This window comes from Cyprinodon tularosa, unplaced genomic scaffold (genome assembly GCF_016077235.1).
Source record: "Cyprinodon tularosa strain WSP-4 unplaced genomic scaffold, ASM1607723v1 ctg25, whole genome shotgun sequence".
NCBI lineage: Eukaryota > Metazoa > Chordata > Actinopteri > Cyprinodontiformes > Cyprinodontidae > Cyprinodon > Cyprinodon tularosa.
Window position 1 is genome coordinate 803,918 of NW_024038928.1, and position 20,375 is coordinate 824,292.

Consider the following 20,375-nt stretch of genomic DNA (forward strand, 5'->3'; position numbering starts at 1 on the left):
GCGGCGTAGCATAAATTAAAGCAATGACTGATCAAAGTAGAAAGCTGGGATTTGTGTAATTTAGACGTAGGAAGAGTTTATGTGCATGTCGGGTGTATTTCTTAAGTGTTTATGAGACAGAGATAGAGGGGGCTGTCTTCTCCCACTACTGGCTCTGGGGAGATTTAATCTGATTGAAAGCTTGGTACATGTACAGACGCATCATGATCTGATCATTTTATCCGCGTCCATGTAAACAGAAATTTTCAATATCCGATCAACCAAAGTTTAGATCAGATTGGGGAAATTAAGAGTAAAACGCAGCTGTTGAGAGGCTGGATAATCTTGAGAGCGATTAAAAATGTTTCCTGGTGAGGAAACTGATCAATATACAGGTGCTGGTCATAAAATTAGAATATCATGAAAAAGTAGATTGATTTCAGTAATTCCATTTAAAAAGTGAAACTTGTATATTATATTCATACATTACATACAAACTCATATATTTCAGATGTTTATTTTGTTTAATTTTGATGATTACAAATGACAGCAAATGAAAATCTCAAATTCATCATATCAGAAAATTAGAATATTACTGAAGACCAATAAAAACAAAGGATTTATAGAAATGTTGGCCAACTGAAAAGTATGAACATGAAAAGTATGAGCATGTACAGCACTCAGTATTTAGTTGGGCCTCCTTTGGCCTGTATTACTGCAGCAATGCGGCGTGGCATGGAGTCGATCAGTCTGTGGCACTGCTCAGGTGTTATGATAGCCCAGGTTGCTCTAATAGTGGCTTTTAGCTCTTCTGAATTGTTGGGTCTGGTGTATTGCATCTTCTTCTTCACAATACCCCATAGATTTTCTATGGGGTTAAGGTCAGGAGAGTTTGCTGGCCAATTAAGAACAGGGATACCATGGTCCTTCAACCAGGTACTGGTAGCTTTGGCACTGTGTGCAGGTGCCAAGTCCTGTTGGAAAATGAAATCTGCATCTCCAAAAAGTTGGTCAGCTGCAGGAAGCATGAAGTGCTCTAAAACTTCCTGGTATGTGGCTGCGTTGACCCTGGACCTCAGAAAACACAATGGACCAACACCAGCAGATGACATGGCACCCCAAACCATCACTGACTGTGGAAACTTTACACTGGACTTCAAGCAACGTGGATGAAGTGCCTCTCTTCTTTTCCTCCAGACTCTGGGACCTTGATTTCCAAAGGAAATGCAAAATTTACTTTCATCAGAGAACATGACTTTGGACCACTCACCAGCAGTCCAGTCCTGTTTCTCTTTAGCCCAGGCAAGACGCTTCTGACGCTGTCTGTGGTTCAAGAGTGGCTTGACACAAGGAATGCGACAGCAGAAACCCATGTCTTTCATACGTCTGTGTGTGGTGGTTCTTGAAGCACTCACTCCAGCTGCAGTCCACTCTTTGTGAATCTCCCCCACATTTTTGAATGGGTTTTGTTTCACAATCCTCTCCAGGGTGCGGTTATCTCTCTTGCTTGTACACTTTTTTCGACCACATCTTTTCCTTCCCTTCGCCTCTCTATTAATGTGCTTGGACACTGAGCTCTGTGAACAGCCAGCCTCTTTAGCGATGACCTTTTGTGTCTTGCCCTCCTTGTGCAAGGTGTCGATGGTCGTCTTTTGGACAACTGTCAAGTCAGCAGTCTTCCCCATGATTGTGTAGCCTATAGAACTAGACTGAAAGACCATTTAAAGGCTTTTGCAGGTGGTTTGAGTTAATTAGCTGATTAGAGTGTGGCACCAGGGGCCATCAATTTTGAACCTTTTCACAATATTCTAATTTTCTGATATGATGAATTTGAGATTTTCATTTGTTGTCATTTGTAATCATCAAAATTAAACAAAATAAACATCTGAAATATATGAGTTTGTATGTAATGTATGAATATAATATACAAGTTTCACTTTTTAAATGGAATTACTGAAATCAATCTACTTTTTCATGATATTCTAATTTTATGACCAGCACCTGTAAAAGCTGTGAAAACACTGCTGGATACTCATTTATGTTATATAAATGATGCAATCTGGATGATAAAGTACAACTTTTGGTTGTAATGTTTGTCTCTCAGCTGCTCATAGAGAATATGGCGGCGCTGTGGGGCTCACAGCCAGAGTTAACTTATAGCTATATAAATAAATATTAAATTCAATTCAGTTTATTTATATAGCGCCAAATTTACAACACGTCATCTCAAGGCACTTTACAGTTCAACCAGAACATCCAGTCAAATTAATTCAAAGTTTTCTATCTAAGGAAAACCAGTTGATTGCATCGACTCATTGACTGAAATACAATCCCTCACACTAAGCATGCTTTTAGCGACAGTGGAGAGGAAAAACTCCCTTATTTATTTATTTATATATATATATATATATATACATAAGTTATACATAAGTTAACCTGGAACGCCACAACCAGGTAGCTGTCATAGTGTACAGGAACATCTGCCATGAGTATGGGCTGGAAGTCCCAAGGTCAAAATGGAAGACACCTCCTAAGGTAGTTGAGAATGACCGAGCTAAGATCCTATGGGACTTCAAGATCCAGACTGACAAACAGGTGATGGCTAACCAACCAGACATCGTGTTGATCGACAAACAGCACAAGAAGGCAGTAGTGATAGATGTGGCAATCCCAAGCGACAGCAACATCAAGAAGAAAGAACACGAGAAGCTTGAGAAATACCAAGGGCTGAAAGAGGAGCTAGAAAAGATGTGGAAAGTAAGAGCAGCAGTGGTGCCAGTGGTAATTGGAGCACTGGGGGCTGTGACCCCCAAACTGGGAGAGTGGCTACAGCAGATTCCAGGTAAAACATCAGAGGTCTCTGTCCAGAAGAGCGCAGTCCTAGGAACAGCTAAGATACTGCGCAGAACCCTCAAACTCCCAGGCCTCTGGTAGAGGACCCGAGCTTGAGGATGACACATACCACCCCACGAGGGGTGAGAAAACAGTTTTTTTTTTTTTTTTTTTTTATATATGTATATACCGTAAATCCTCTAATATAGGCCCGGGCCTTTATTGCACTCAAGTGCATCGCGGTCCAGGCCTTTATTGGAAAGAGGCCAGAATTAGAGACAGGCCTCTATTGCTATTTGAGCAAAACAGACTACCAGTGGAATGAATAAAAAGGAGATTTTGTGTCTATTTGAACCTATAAAACACTAGGTTCATTTATTGAAAAAGTACAGTTACCAGGTCTCGCTTGGTTTGAAGTAAAAAAGAAAAAAAAAAATCCTCCAATTCTGTTTAATCCCCCTCCTCAGTTTCCTCCTCCTCTTCATCTCTCTCTTTAATCTCATCACTCGCGCTCCTCCTCATGTTCTGCTGCGTGTCTGTTCTCTTCCTCGCGCAGACGGGCAGCAGTCAGGGCCTGTCGTCCAGCAGCGCAGGGCTGTGGTACTTGTATGTTACTACCACAAGTATAATGTTGAGGTATGCCCAGAAAAAACGTTTATAGCCCCGGCCTGTATGAGAGACCGTCCATTATTTACCTCCTCTGACAGCGAGACCGGCCAATGTTAGAGTCCCGGCCGCTAATGGAATACAGGCCAATATTAGAGAATTTACGGTATTCTAAATTTAAGATTGATTTTAATTATTGCGATTCATTATTTTAAATGTATTTGAAATATTTAAGAGACATTGGATTATTTAAAAGTTCATTTCATTATTTTATCTAATGCTTTTAATTGTATTTTTTGACATTCCAATTCTTTTACTTAATATAATATATTTTGGCTGTCTATAAGCCGCAGGGATAAAATCACGTTGATTGATAAAACCATCTCACTACCCCCCCACTGGGTTATTAACCTGTGCTTCTCTTACCTCCTCCAGGTCCAGATGTCAGCCAATAACAGACATGTTTGTAGCCAAGAAGGTGAGTCTAAAATATTCCTCTTTCATAATGAAAACAAATCGATGAAGCACTAAATAAAATAAACCGAGACTTTCTAATCTGATGACATCCTGTTCTTCATCAGTGATTCACAAACTTTTTCTATTTTTACATAGAGTATGCTACGTAGTATACACCATGTGTTATGTATTGAGTACTGTATATAATATAGAATATGATATATAAGCTTTATAGTGTACCACAGTGTATACTAGCGTATACATTATATAGTCATGTATACAGGATGTTATGTGCTATAAATGCTAGAATTTGTATATAGTGTACTCTATACAGCATAAACTATATGGTATATACCGTATAGTGTATATATTGTACACTATATGTTGTAATCAAGGTCCTCAAGTCATTAGAGAAATTGTTACAGTTCTACCGAATACTTCTCAGTCATCCATGAGCTGGATGACTGAGATGACTGACTCAGCATACTACCTAATAATGGACACAATTGGTAATCTAGATAAGGGCTGGATGGTGGTGTAGTTTGTAGCACTGCTGCCTTGCAGAAAGCATTTTCTGGGTTTGATTCCCAGCATAGCATTTGCATGCTTTCCTTCTGCATGTGTGGGTTCTCTCCGGGGACTCTGTTGCCTCCTCCCGCTTTCAAAAATAATGACTAAATTGTCATTTAGTGATGATCTGTATAACATATCTAAGTTAGCATAAATTTAACTTCACATACAATTCTATCAACAAGTGGCTAAGGTCGCTACGTGCTAAGAAGCTAACATAACGTAGCCAGCCTGGATACTAAATGCTATGAAAGTTAGCTAACATCAGTTAGTTTATCATTGGGACATTATAGCCGTTGATTTAATGTTACATAATAAACAACCAATCTTTCTGGTAACTTACCGTAATGTCTTTGTGGTGAACTGCGACGTGTCTCTTCAGGTTTGTTGTGTTTTTTTCCAGCTATCATGTGGCCACATTCCTTCCTTTCGACTAAAATCCTGCATTTGGTTAGGTTCTCCACTTCAATGAAGTGAAAATGTGTCCATATATCACGTCTCCTCTTTCTCCCGAATCCCATGCAAAGTATGTTTTACTTTTAACCTGTTGCCTTGAATTCAGCTCCTGTCTGCTCCATGTAATGTGTAGGCTACTCTGTGCCGCCCGCTCCAGGTTTGAAAGTGGGTGAGCTAACGAGAAAGGCGGAAGAGGAGACAGGATTTGAAAAAAAACATAAAATAATAATATGTAATTTTCGTCTCGTCTTTGTGAACTAAAATGTCCATAGATTTTAGCCCAGTATTTACCGAACTGGATTTTCGTCTCGTCATTATTAGTCCACGAAAATTATTTCTGATTTACTCGCAGTTATTGTTTATTAGTGGGGATTTTCGTCTCGTCTCGTCTAGTTTTCGTTCGGTGAAAAATGTGCTTTGACGAATATATTTTCGTTTAGTTTTCGTTAACGAAATTAACACTAGTAGACACTATAGTGTGTATATATATAGTTTAAATGTTTTATTCTATTTTATGAACCTAAAATCTGTAGTCCAGCGAACACTTTTTCTGTATTTTTAAATCGGTATTGAAGAGTTATAGCTGTTTTTATTTCTTTTTATATTTGTATTTTTCATTTGTAAAATGCTAACATTGTGTTTTTTTTAGTTAGACAATTTTAAGATCTGTCCATGGACAACAGATGAAAAATAGCCTTTTGGCTAATTCTGGTGCATTTGCAGGAATGCTTTTTAATGTACACTGTCCCTTTCAATTATTATACATCAGTACACATGGTATACTAGTGTACACTATATAGTGTTTATAATTTAGTGTATACTACAAAAAAATACACTGCTATTAATATACACAGTATACACACTATATTTATATAGTGTGTAAAATGTATAGTTTATACTGTTTACGGTTGTGTGTAAACTTCTTGATACAGTGATATGGTCATCTGTTAACTGTATTTTTGATTGACCATGAATTGGCTTCAATGAACACAACAAAGAACCTTCTATACAAACTAAATATTACTAACATGTGATTTTATTTTTAAAAAGTTGCCTTGTTGTCTACAAAGTTGTCTAAATTTTGGTCAGAAATGCCAGATTTTTGTTTAGTGAATTTACTGTTTCAATGTAGGAAAGATTAGCCAGAAAAGGGAAAGGAAGCTTAGCGACCTCGTTTGAATCATGGACTCTGTCATTTCTCCCAGTCCAACAACAGAGCCTCCAGCGTCTTGGTCTCATCTCCACAGAACCGTCTGACTCGAAGCAAATCATGTGACAGCTTGTTGCTCGTCAGCTCTGGTAGGTCGTCGCAGATGCCGGTCCTCCTGCAGCGGCGCCATCACAGCGTGACGCTGCCGATCATCCGACATCAGCCGGCGCCTCTTCAGAAAGGTGAGCCGATGTGTGAGTTTTAACAGTACAACTAGTTTCTAGGATTAGGGGCTTGAAAATGAATTGAGGTCAATGCTTGGTCCTTGTTGAGTATTTAAAATGGTGATTTGTATGTTCGATCAGCTGCAGGCAGGTTTTCATCATCGTCTCTGGCTGACAACAAGCTTCGTTCCATTCAGAAAGTGGCATCACGCTGCACTGCCTTGGACAGGTAAAAACACACACCTGGTGCCATTTTGAAGTCTCTTTCCCGTGTCATTGATGATGCTGTTTGGTAAATAAAATGAAATCACTTGTCCGTCCCCCCTCAGTGACATCACAACGTCCCTCTCGGGTAAGCTGTCACAGCTGGAGGAGGTTCTTCATCAGCTCCAGCTGGAGCTCCTAAAGGTAAGCAGGGCTCCACCGGGTCCCCGTCACTGTTTTGCACTTTTTGCTTATGTTTATTTATTTGAGTTCTTATGTATTCTCTGTCGCCCTCTTGTGTCAGTCTCCTTCCCCTTGCTCCCTTCTAGATTCTTCTGTCCACATCTGCTCCCAATCAGTTGATTACCCCAGTTTTTGTTCTGTTTGGCATATATACTCCTCCTCTTCAGTTAGGGCCCTGTCGCACCTTGCCAATTTAGTCAGCATATGCCCGACGTCCTAGAATCTCCTCAAATACTGGCATACTCTGAACTTTCTTTGTATTTTTTTCAACTTTTGGCGTATACATAGCGTATTCATTAGGGATGGAACGGTTTTTGAAAACGGTCCGAACCGTTCGGTTCGACTGTCTCGGTTCGGTTCGCGTGTGTTTCGTTCGGTTCATGCGCTGCTCCTTTTTCTCATAGGCGAAGCGTGTACACTCCAGAGCAGAAGGTGGCGGTACTGCGACCAGAGCCAACCACCAGTAGTAAACAAGAAGAAGAAGAAGCAAAGCAGCGTAGCCGGGTGTAGCAGAAAAAAATCAGTTGTTGTGGAGAATTGTGTGGGTATGGCGAGTGGGAAAGAACAGGAGTTGGAAGACGCGCCAGCAGCACTTTATAGGTCTGCTGTATGGGACCACTTTGCATTTAGAGTGACCTACGATGACGGTGGAAAGAAAGTTGTGGATAAAAGTGCAACAGTGTGCAAGCATTGTGCAACACGTTTTGTTTATACCAACAGCAACATGACCAACATGTCAGGCTAACCCCGAAATCCCACATACTCCGTCAGCGCTCCGCCCCGCTGCGCTGCAGACCGCCTGCGCAAAGCAAAGCCTACTGCCTCCGCTGTGGCTCCCGTCTGCTCCGCTCTGAGTTCCTTGGAGATCGTAGAGGGCATGCGCGAAATGATTAAATTCAAAGCAGCAAAACATTCGGAAATGAATCAGGGTTTCCACGGATCATTAAAAATAATTACAATTCATTAATTTTTTGGGATGTTTTCATTAATTTCCTTAATTTTTATGGGATTTCAGTGTAACAATCAACATATACCGAACCGAACCGAAAACCGTGACCACGAAACCGTGAACCAAACCGAACCATGGATTTTGTGAACCGTTCCAACCCTAGTATTCATAACCATTCCAGAACTTGTGTCCAATGACAGCCTAACTTATGCATAACAGACAGCGTAATGCCCATGAAATGATGCTTCTGCATCCGTTAAAGCTGCTCCCCTTAGACCCAGAGGTTCCCATTCTGCATAAAAAGATGTCTTTGATCGCGGCATTAACCTAGCTGCTGTTTACCGCCTGCACAAAAAAAAGAATAAATTAAAAGAAAAAGAAAGACCGAAGGTTTGCCGTCGCAGCAGATTCAGCGTCATATGTGGACCTGAACACAGGGAGGATCCATCACACTCACCTTCTCACTCACCCTATGATGGGGATGCAGTCTGGAGGAGAACTGAAGTTTTCCTCCTGTGAACACTCTTTTATACCAAAATGCTGCCAGTACGCCAATTATACAGTGTCACTTTTCTACATGTGCACTCAGCTGAGCTGACCTCATTCAGAATAAACTGATGCTGACATGCCTTTAAATGCACGTTGGTCGGACTCCAACCACCCCTTTCAGTCAGAATACATTTTAACTCAGATACTGACGAATACGATAAGAATATTCGGACACGTTTTTAGTCTGATCGGCCGTTTATTCTGATTACTTATCTCTATGAAAACATGGCTATAAATGATACTTTAAGTGGTAAATGCTAGCACAAATGGTCCTTGAATTTGAAGAAATCGGTTCTGAAAGGTCCTTGAAAAATGCTTGTATTTGATGTTGACGGTGTGAACCTGTGTTCACATGATGTGTTCAGGAGCAGCAGGACAAGGCGGCGCTGCAGGAGCAAGTTCTGAACCTCCGTCAGGATAACCTCCGTCTGCAGGAGGAGAGTCAAAGCGCTGCCGAGCAGATTCGACGCTTCACCTCCTGGATGGTGCGCAGAGGATCGTTGCCATAGCAACACAACCAACTACAGCAACTCGGCTGTGAAGATGACCAATCGGGACAGCCCACTCCTCCTGTTAGCAGGACTGTTTTGGATTTCCCTGGAAAAAGAAACCCAGAACAAATATGTTTACAAGTTATGAACTTTTTTTTTTTTTTAACTCAGCTATCTGTTATCAGGCATCAGAGCAGAATCGAGCCAACATTTCCAGACGTGATGTTACAGAACTGACGGCCCTCTGGTTAATTAGGGCTAAAGTCTTATGTCGTGTCAAAATTTGAAAGCTGTTTAAAGTGTATACCTGCTGGATGTTGTTATAGTTTCTCCCAACATTAAAATAAAATGACTGTGATAATTATTGTGGTATCAGTGGTTTGGGATGAAGTGGGCCCCCAATGTTCGCCTCATGGTCGGGTTGGACCTGCTGGATGCATATGCTGAGTTCGAATCTAGTGGCTCATCATTGCATGGCGCCAAGGCCTAATCGGATTGGAAGACTCCCCTTTATGCGGCAGACAAATGCAGCCTTCTTTTTGCCAGTTTTAAAGGATGGGTCCGGTGTATCTTACGTAACCTTGTGTATCCCATGATTCACTGCAAGTCCAAGCAAGCCACCTGCTCCATGCTCGGAAGAAAAAGTTAAATGGCGACGAACAGTGGTGAATATTGGAAATTCGGCTTAATATAGTGCAAGTATGTGAATAGTTCTGTCTGAAATTAATGAAAATTGTTGTTTTAAATGGTTATTGAATCAGATATGCAGCGGATAATGTTTGATTTATTGAAAGGTTTTTATCTGTCCCTGTGCAAATGGGTTTGGCAACATTTAACAGAGATTTCAACATCTCTGCAGTGTTGGGACTATAAATCTGATATTCGCCACAACGGTACTGCTGCTGAAGCTTTTCGATAATGTTATTAGCACCCAGAGCATTATTGAGAAGTTCAGTATCTATTCTTTGCCTGCTTTAGCGTGTCCCTTCATCGCCATGCAGATCAGATTCTAATATCCAACAGCGAAAATTAATGGATAAACAAATTTAAATATTTAAAGTGTTCAAAGTTATTTTCCAATGTAAATCAGGTCTGAAAGTGAACATCTCTCACTATAAGAGGGATCTTTTTTCTTAAATGTTCTTTAAGGTGCTGTGCATGGAACAGTTTCGGTGTATATCGGGACAAACTGCTGCTAGGAGGACTTGGTGGAGGTAAATTCAGATCCCAGAGCCCCTTTTGCTGTGAATCTGACATTGGATTCTATCTTTGTTGAATATTTGGCGGCGGGTCAGTCAGGCGACAAAGGCAACTTTTTCATGTTTTATAATTTTTTTTTTTTTTATTTCAACTGGCATTTCAATCTCATCAATTTATTTTTACTTTGTATGTAGCACTTTGAAATAAACTATGTGAGATGTATGCATTTTATTTTGAATTTTATCGGCTATATCACATTTTGTCATTATTACCTCCAGCTACATGGCTTAGAGCCTCATCTTTCTTTTACGCCCAAACTGCCTGTATCAAACTCAATCTGCTCATTTTAATAGGCGGGACAAAGTTGGTTTGCAGGTCTTAATGTTTGTGAAGCATTTTTCGTAGATCACCTGCAACACACCAACTTATTGGATGCAAAAAATAAAGTTGCACATGCAATTTAGCTCTCTTAACAATCTTTAAAGATCAGGCCTTCGGGCTTATTTTCTTGCTTAAGGAAGTTAGAGGTGGACTTTCTGGTGAGCTTAGGATCCAAATGTTGCTGAAGGTTCCAACTTAACTTCGGATTGAGGTCACAAACTGAAAGCTTGACATTTTCTTTTTAAATGCTGGTGAAGATTCTCTGTCATCCAGGTCATACTCATGTTAGAAAAGTTATGAAACAAACCACATTGTTTTCCAAGTTTGAAGACGTTTCACTTCCCATCCAGGAAGCTTACTCCATTCAAAATGTCTGGATTAGCGTTGAGTTTCATGCTTTGTAGACTAGCTCAACAAAAGCCTTGTTATGGCTTAGAAAGCATGCAAATTGAACCGAAAAAAACAGGTCGACCCCTTAGTAACGGGGGGTCATTGAGATCACTGTTTGACCTCTTTCTGGATGTTTTGGCAGAACTCAGGTTAGCATAGCAGCTCCATGCTTCACCAATATCAGCATCTTGTTTGACTGCAGGTGTGATGATCAGCAGCAGTTCTGGCCTTTAAACTCCAGTTTATTCATGACCTCTGACCTCAATTGACACATCTATTTCTACCTCCTGAATGGATTATTACTTTGCTTTTGTAGTACTTTGGTAGGTCAGCTCCTCCTAGACAGTCTTTAGTCTCTGTTTCACGTTGTGTATGTGTGGATAATGGTTCTCACATTGGTTCTCTGGAATCTCACTGATTTAGAAAAGAATATATTGTCATTGTCTTGATTCTGTTATATTTTACTTTGCTCAATGTTTTGTAGTTTTATTGGTTTAATTCCAATTTTGTTGTATTTTCTGGATATATTTGAGTTCTAAGGTTTTTATTTGTTCCCCACTGTTTACCTCTTATGTTACTCTCCTTTTCCCTACCTCCTTTCTTTGCTGCTCTGTTCACACCTGCTCCCAATCTGCTCGTTAGTTCTCGCTTTTTTCAGTCTCACATGAATACACTCCTTGTGCAGTTCCTCAGTGCCGGTTCCTCGTCTTACTCTGTCCTACCTCGTCTTTCCCTGGCTCCTTGTGATTATTTTCCCTTGATGTCTCCATGGTTCCGGTTTGTGTTACATTTTAAGTTGGATTTTTGCCTCAATTGTTGTTTGTGTTTATTATTTAAAATGCAAGAAATCACCTCAGCCTCTCTGCCTCTGCATTTGGGTCCTCTCAATCTCAACCTAATGGTGACATATATAACCCTATTCCAATTGATCTCCGATGATTTCTGTTTTTGATAATCGTTTGGTCTACTTCCTTCTGTCAGAGACCTCATATTTTAGTTTAGTTTTGGTTGTGAAATGGGCATTAAGCTGCGATTTCTGTTGAAGTCCATCTGTGAAGAAATTACAGTGCTGCCATTTGTCAACATTGGTTAGATTGAACTACTGGTTTAATTTACAGTAGCAGGCAAAAGCCAGATACTTTTGGTCATATTTTTTCTTTCATGTTGCAGATGTGAAAATGCCAAAAATGTAAAGGAGAAGAAGAGAGAACACCCTTGAAATATATGTGAAAAGAAAAATACTCTGTGAGATCTGTGGCAAAGTGGAAGACTGCAACAACTCATTAAGTAGAGTGATGCAGAAAAAACAGAAGATGAGGGTTACAGTGGAGCAGCAGGATGCAAAGAGGGTATTTACAGCAGAGATGTGAAGACCCTGATAAAGAGCTGGCTGAATGCATGAAAAATACTCACTGCCTTCATTTCAAAGCTAGAAGTTTGCATTAAATCAACATCCCTGCCTCTAATGACTCAGAGTTAACAGTAAAGCAGGTACAGAGAGCAGGACGTCACATTATAGAGTTGGAAAAATTCAAAGTTTGATCCTCATCCATGCATATTTTTATTGCACATCTTTAAACTGTAGTAAAATTGTAAAGGGATCACTTGGACGTCAATTGGATCAACTTCATGTCTTCATTTCCTAATATTTCCATAGCTGTTCTTCACAGAATCATTCTTCTGTTTCCTTATGTTTTCATCATACTCTTGTGCCATTTAATTTCGCTTGTAGAACCGACAAAATGTGGCCCATCTTATTCCATTTTCAGAATTAACGCCTGATTAAAATCAGAACTTCTGAGAATCGAAGCAATTAAGGCAGAGCTCATCTAAAATTGATGACTCATGTTCCTTACAGGGAGACTTTCTGGTTCTATTGATGTTAACATCTTCCTGTTGTTTTTATGTGATCTCTTCTGAGCTTTTTTTTTCTTACACCAGTTCCTGTTTTTTAAAGGAAAGCTGGTTTATTTATTCAACACGAAGGACAGAAACATTTCTCTGAATAACTCTCTGCTCTCCTTCCTCTCAGCTAAATTCTGTTCACAGTATGAATAATTTAAAATTGGATTCTTTTAGCTTTTATCCCCTCAGAGTTGAACTTGTTCAATCAATGTGACACCGCCTCCTTGTGGAAGTCAGTGGCCAGTTTGATGTGAATTAAATCAGTTGCACACAGATAAAAGGAAGAAAAATTGTTTAACAGATGAATAATGATGATACATTTTAATTTGTATGTATTTAGTTTTTATGAAATCTAAAGGGCTACATTATTAATCAAGCAAACAACAACCAAAACTGCAAGGGAAAAAGAGTAGAGTTCAATAAAAAGCTCTTTTAAAAAAGTGGATTTTTAGACATGTTTAAAATGATCCAGTCTGTGGTGTCCTCTGCTGCTCAGTAAAAGAATTTCACAGACAATAGAAGCTGAACAGATAATCTAAATGAACTAAAATCAGCAGAAATAGGATTTTGGTGGCATGAAGTTTTGCAGGATGTTTACGTCCTGGCCTAAGAATATTCCCCCCAACAGTCCAGTGCACTGCTCCCTAAGGGGATAGGTTAGATGCAGACGACCAACTTAAGTCAAATGCACTAATTTTGCTGTTGCATTAGAAGATAATTAGAATTAGGATTATATAATAGAAACAAATGGAATTCCTGAAGTTTTAACCTAATAAGTGGATTTTGGACAAAACCTACACCAGGGTTATAAATCTGCAACATGTATTGGCATTTGTAGATCACATTTTTTATGTTATATGGTTACTAAAATTTTCAAAACGGCTGAAAATACATAAAAGTGCTGAAATGCACAAAATGCAAAGGAAAAACACTGCATGAGAAATGCTACAATAAAAATACCCAAAAAATAATCCCAAAAAACTTAGATTAACTTAAACTGACCCTTTAATACTGATTTAACACCAAAGAGAGTTGCAATCATAGAAAGCCAATTAGGCCATAGGCTAGCTCTCAGAAAGTGGCTAGAAAGTGAGTTCCGTTCCAGCATCTTGGGTAATACTTTTTATTATTGTTTTCATGAAGTAAAATAGTTCATCTTCTTTGAAAAAAAGTTCCACAAGCAGGCATCCTGCAGTTAGTGAGTAATCGTTATTTGAAGTTGGGTAATACATGAAAAACTGGACATTTTAGCCTCTAATAGCATCTTTGACTTCTATTATCTCTAAAAGTAATAAAGCCAAACACTTCAAACTTGGTAGATCTATGGAGGGTCTTACAAATATTCAATCTCTAAAATATCGGCCGGATTGGAGCAGTGGTTCTAGAGGAAACTTATTTGGAAAATTCCTGAAATGTTTCCATTTCTGGCCTCTTATAGCATCTTAGACTCCAATTAATTAAAGGCAGCTGCAGGGAAACTGGATTGTACAAACACAGCTCTGTGCTAAGGTAAGAACTAATACAGACCAGCACTTTTCATTTACTTTAGTGGATGAATTATTTTTCAAAATGTGTTTATAATCTATTAATTTTTTAATTAATATTTTAAATTTATTTTATTCCAAATTTTATTTTTATTTAGATTGAGTTTAACGATTTGAATTATTTTCAAATCACATCCTGTTCTCTTTATTTCTAGCCCAATACAAAAGCTTCTGACCAATAAAAATGTTGTTGCTAATGTCAAGCAATGGGACTGCAATGATGGCAGGAAGGGATCAACTCAATTGCTGCATTGTAGGTTTTTGAAAGCTGAAACCTGAGTCCACACCCTGTGTTTGATGTTGGTTTTTCTTTCTTAACATAGATGGCTTCATCCACGCCCCGCTACAATCTTATTTCTGACATTTTGAATTAAAAGAGCTTCCTGGATGGGAAGCGAAACATCTTAAAACTTGGAAACAAAGTCCATTAGATTGTATTTAACTTTTTTGCAATGACTACGACCTGGATGACTGAGAATCACCAGCAGATCTGGAAAACACTACTTGAAAAGAATGCATATTATTATCCTCAATCTGAACAATAGACATCTGAAAACTTGAATTAAACTAAAATAAAAATGGGTAGACAAATCGCAAGATAAAATAAGATTCAGTTTTTGAAAAAAAAAAAATTAAAATTTCTGAAAAAACAAAGTTACTCTCACAACCTGTTTTCGATTAAGAAGGTTTTCAAAAGCTTTATATCTGGATTGCATTTTTTCAAATTTCCATTTACAAAATGTATTATCTGTCTGCAACAATAATGAGAGAAAATTAACATCATGCATGTCCTGGTGATGCAATGGTGACTTTAATGCTCAAGAAAGCAAAAAGACAGTAATGTACTTGAGATTTTAAGATTTTAGATCTTTTATTTCTTAATTTCTTCCATATTTATACACATTGCTGCTCTTTTTAAAAAGTTTTGATAAATGGATGTGAAAAACAAATTAAGAGTCTTTGGTAATCTGACAGTTTTTAATGCACAGGTGTTAATGAGAAAGTTTCTTCACAAAATATTAGTTAAGATGTACCACAGGTGTGGGATAAATTTCCAGGAATACTGATTTTACTCACTGATATTCCACCATAAATCCTGATCATTCAAAGACCTTTTTGTACCAAGACCCCTTTAATCCCATATCAGTTTTAAGAGATGATACAAGAAACTTTCTTTTCTTTTTTGATATTGAACTGAAATGGTTTTAATTGGTTGCAGTTTGGAAAGTCTCAAGTTTATATATATTTTTTTAGAATTTCGTTTCTTTCCTTTGTAGAGTTTAAACAACTGCTCATTAATTAACCATTTGACACCGTTGATGAGCTGCAGGCTGATGATCTTGTAACTATAAAGCAATCAGAGCATGCTCAGTAGCGAGTAGAAAACCCCGTGATCTCTGGTTTAGAAATGTCTCTTTCATTGGAGAAAACGGCTCGGTCAATTCGAGAGCTTGGACTACCAACGTTCTGCAGCCAAAGTTTCCTGCAAAACACAAAAAGAGAGTTTGACTCATCAGCACTGTTTGTCTGAGAAACTAGAACTCTGATAAAAGTCTGAATCCCAATGCAATTGAATCCCAAAACTACTGATGGATACTAAAACACCTACTTTCTATAGTGATTGAGGGGTTAGGAATTTGTGGGGACGTTCGGGTTGGGCCATTGATACCAGTGTTGCACCAATACGGATACCAGTATCGGCGAGTACCGACAAATTTTGAGAGCCAAAAGTTTATTCAGCTACTGTCACCTATTCCAGGTAGGAAATAAAAAGTTCTACAGGATTCACTTTCTATTAGTGTTTTTCCTGCTTCACAAAGGTAGGCAGCAGCTTGACTACAGTAAGCCATGATGGCAATTATTTTACATCCAAGCAGTATGCAGTTCTTCATATATACACACACACATCAATTTCAAACAGACGGTATCGACCGATACTGCACAGCCAGGTATCGGGCCAAAAAAAAATGGCATCGGTGCAATACTAATTGATACCCGACAGAACACACCTCTCCTGAACTCTCACACATCTCATAACAGTAAGCATCTTTGTTAAAGCAATTAAAGATTTTGTATTGCTTGGTTATAATCAGAAATAAAATTTGTTATATTTAAACTGTAACTGTCACCTGATGGTTTTGTGTGAAGCTAAGAGTTCTCTGTCAGGATGTCTGGACTCACATGTCGTTGATTCTATCAGCCGGTCCCTGGATCTGGCCAATCACTGTCCCCTGTCTGGTGTTCTTCACCCAACCACTGAGTCCCAAACTGCGACCCTGATCCTCAGTGTACTGAGAGCCAGAAAAAGAAGGGAATTGGTCTTTATCCATTTCACAATACTGTTTTCATTATGTCAGGAGCTGAGTGGGCCATGACTCACTTGCAGGAAATCTGATCACTGTCAATATTATTATTCAATGAGCTAATAAGGCAGATAAATAAATCCACCTGCTCCTTCATAATCTCTGAACTCGGGTGGGGCGACTGATTGGCTTTGCAATATGATCCCAATTTAAAAAAAAAGACTATTTCAAATCACAGGAGTATTCGGTTTTAATCACATTACATTTAACAGAATAAGAGAGTGACTTTTGCACTCCAGCCCTTTAGGTGTTAGTATGATTAAAGGTCCTATATCCTGCTCTTTTATGTCACTCATGGTCATTTTCATTATTCTTTCATTCATGAATTGAAAAAAAATTAAAAATTCCTTGGAAAAAAGCCCCAAAATTCTTAAACTTTAATTTCCTTTTCTTTCTTTTTTTCCACTTTTCCATTTACAAAATGTGTTCTTTATTTGCAACAATAATGGACTAAAATTCACTCTATACAGGACATTCTCTGGCTTTAGCTTCTCCTGAATCTATAGCCTACTTTAAATAAGTTAGAGATGGAAAAAGTCTGAAAATAAATGTATCTAATAATCATTACTAAGTCCAAGTGTGAAGCTTTTATCTCTTTTTGTGAAGGTTCAAAGGAATGTTGCTGACAGGTTGGATGGATCCAATCTTCCTCTGACTAGTTGCCATCCGGACATGATGTTTATCTAATTCACTCTCATCTTCGGTCATCCCATCCTTGAAGGTTTGTAAGATTTTTATTGGTTCTGTTCTGCTCTCAAATTTGAAAGAGATTGAATAAAATTTCCTGATTTTGCTTTTTTTTCAATGCAACACTTTAGATCTTTTTAGATTTTTACCCCAATTCCAGCTGTTTAAAAATAAAAATTGAGTAAAAAACGATCATCGTCATGGTGGTGTTGATGGAATAGATGAAACTCACCATCCTGAAGCAAACACCTGAACAGGCAGAACAAACTCAGTCACTTTCATGAAACCATTCCCCAAACTGCAAGAACTCAGACATTTCAGGTCATGTGACTCACCCTGCACATTGCCAAAAATCTCAAAGTCAACTGAAACCAGTTTGTCTTCAGGCATGACGAAGCTAAAGACACATAATATCAGCACACCGAGCAGCATGTCACTACGATTATTTTTATCCTGATATTTGAACCTGCTCTCCTTGCTGCTATAATAAAAGCTTCTTCCTGTTACAGCCTTCAGAATAAAAGCCTTAAAGAGGACGATTCTCCCTGAAGCTCTATAACCCAAACTTTGTCCACATACCTCTTTTTAAAATTAGTATAACAAAATGATAATAAACACACTTCACAGCATAACAGGTTAAGGAAGCAAAAACAAATGACACCTACAGTAGTGTTATTAATGGACACTTATAATCTATCCACATAATGGGTGTAATTCTTCAATCTATCCTTTGTTTATAATCTCCATCTGTGATTCTGCATATTTATACAGTTGAAGGGAAGGGTTCATTTGAAGAATGGTTATGTTTCAGTTGGTAAATTTTTCCTCTGCATTTTTGGGACACCCATTCACTAAGATGTTGCATTTGAAATAAAATTCAGCTAAACATTCAAAAAAAGAAAATTAAAAAATATCTACTGGACTTTGTTTCTAAAGTTTGAAGACGTTTTGCTTCCCATCCAGGAAGCTTTTTTAATTCAAAATGTCAGGAATAGAGTTGAGTTTGAGGTTTTATAATCAGTGTTGGGCACGTTACTTTGAAAAAGTAATTAGTTATAGTTACTAGTTACTTCTCCCAAAAAGTAATTGAGTTAGTAACTGAGTTACTCCACAATAAAAGTAACTAGTTAGTAGTAAAAGTAACAATTGCGTTACTTTTGCGAGTGTATGAAATTAATAACTCGGGATATCTAATTCTGAAATCCTGTGTTTGGGTTGTTATAGATACTACAACATGTAGCTATACTGTATCTATCTATTCCATCCATTCATCCATCCATCCATCCATATTTCTCCCTTTCTCAATATAGGCTAATGATCGTTCACGCTCTCCGTAGTTCCCCTGTGGCGCGAGCACAGGGCGGCTGTTGCGCGCCTTTAGCGAGCATGCGCGTTTCCTGTTGCTTGCGCGGTGAATCGTGCCGCCTGCGCTGTGCGGAGATGCAGGGGAAACCGTATCTGATGGGGAAACGCAGCTCGAAGTAACACCAGTATTTCCATCTGGAAAGCGCTGTTTTGCCGCTGGAGTCCTCCTCACTCTCCAACCTCCTCTCTCTCGTGACACGTGCACGAGTCCTATCATGAAAAAAGGTTAATTTTGCGACCTGAGTAACGCGCAGTAAAGGGGTGTCGGCATTTGTAACTGCATTATAGTTACAGTAAGAATAATAATTTTGATTACTCGTTACTAAAAAAGGTAGCGCAGTTAGTAACGCCGTTACTTTCAACGTCGTTACTCCCATCACTGTTTATAATACCTACACATAAAACCTGGAACTCCACGCTATTCCAGACATTTTTAATTGATCTAATCCAAAAAAAATTGCCTGCTTATACGTAAAATTTTTCCGTGTTTATTCTCAGTCCAGGAACATAACAGGGGCCAGGACCAGTTCTACAGTGGCCCATGTGCCGATATGATCTGAATCCAATGCAGATGTGTTTTTTTTTCACAATCAATTATGTTTTTTCTTTATTTGAGTATATGTTAGTACCCTGCCCTCATCTTGAGACCAAAATTTGTAATAAACAAAACATTAGACATGTCCCCTGCTAAACTATGATATGATATATTGTCAAACAGGCTAAAATGCTCCCGGTGGAATAGGTTGCCATGGACGATCCGCGGAAGATCCTCGGACGCTCTGTGGCATTAACGCGTTTGGTAGAACCCTTGGGTACGGCTCTGTTTGGTAAGCATACTATTCCACAGGGGAAGCTCAAGCACGTTCATGTGGACTTGGGGAGTCCGTTTACCCCATCCAGAGGGTTAATCTATCTTAATCTCGTGGCTGAAGGGGCTTCCCTGTGATCTCCCACCTCGGTTGACGCTTCTTGGGTGTTTATCTTCTCCTGGGCGTTGTGTTTTGGTGTGCCGGACTTCTGATAGGGGCCCCAGTTTACTTCAGAGTTGTGGACTGCAGTTTTTAGAGCCTTGGAGTTAAGCTGCACTGTGATGCCACCTGCCGACCAGTGGCCTTTGTGAAAAATATCACCAATAACCAAAGGCTCAATCAACTTGAATTCAATATCAGTTTATTTATATAGTGCAAATTCACAAACATGTTAACTCAAGGCACTTGACAGAAACCCCTGCCTTGGGTCCTGTTTGCCTTGCGTTCAGCTCCTAAAGAAAACCTGAGGTATCTGTGAAGATTCTCAGTCATTAAAGGGATAGTTCGGGATTTTTGACATGAATCTGTATGGCATCCCCATCACCAGTGTCATGCAATCACACTGACTTACCCCTGGCAGCATCCTGTGAGCAGAGTTCTCGTCCAGCTTTGGTCAAGCCGAAAGTAGTCCGGCAGGTTTGCTAGACCCAGCGAAATAAAACGTTTCTCTTCCCAAAACATTATGTGTTCAAAAGAGTGATATTTTTGCATCCCAAAAACATTGTAGTGGAAAAAGTCACACGTCGTTATCACTTGGTCCTATTTTCTCTCTGTTCGTATCAGTGCGTGCGACACCATGACCTGACAGCTAGGGCCTACTAACCTGACAACAGCCAGATGCATGTCTCGCTGTTGTTGAGCTCGCTGTCAGAATGACGGCGCGCACTGATACGAACAGAGAGAAAATAGGACCAAGTGATAACGACGTGTGACTTTTTCCACTACAATGTTTTTGGGATGCAAAAATATCACTCTTTTGAACACGTTTTGAACACAGAAACGTTTTATTTCGCTGGGTCTAG

At 39.0% G+C, this 20,375-nt stretch overlaps 2 protein-coding genes across 2 annotated transcripts in view; one reads left to right on the forward strand and one right to left on the reverse strand.

Moving 5' to 3' along the window:
- The window catches only part of LOC119785514 (signal-induced proliferation-associated 1-like protein 2), a 34,919-nt gene extending 25,846 nt beyond the window's left edge, over positions 1–9,073 (forward strand). The window contains exons 13-17 of the mRNA XM_038288227.1: positions 3,853–3,895; positions 6,105–6,291; positions 6,415–6,502; positions 6,603–6,681; positions 8,584–9,073. Coding sequence (XP_038144155.1) covers positions 3,853–3,895; positions 6,105–6,291; positions 6,415–6,502; positions 6,603–6,681; positions 8,584–8,727 — 541 coding nt within the window. The 3' untranslated portion in view covers positions 8,728–9,073. The remainder of the gene's footprint in view (positions 1–3,852; positions 3,896–6,104; positions 6,292–6,414; positions 6,503–6,602; positions 6,682–8,583) is intronic.
- Positions 9,074–15,317: 6,244 nt separating this feature from the next.
- LOC119785528 (acylphosphatase-2-like) lies at positions 15,318–17,669 on the reverse strand. Its single transcript, XM_038288249.1, has 4 exons — positions 17,515–17,669; positions 17,412–17,428; positions 16,311–16,420; positions 15,318–15,612 (listed from the first exon to the last, which is right to left on the reverse strand). Exons 1-4 carry the CDS (start codon positions 17,609–17,611, stop codon positions 15,498–15,500), a joined length of 339 nt encoding a protein of 112 aa, XP_038144177.1. The 5' UTR covers positions 17,612–17,669; the 3' UTR covers positions 15,318–15,497.
- Between the last annotated feature and the right edge of the window lie 2,706 nt (positions 17,670–20,375).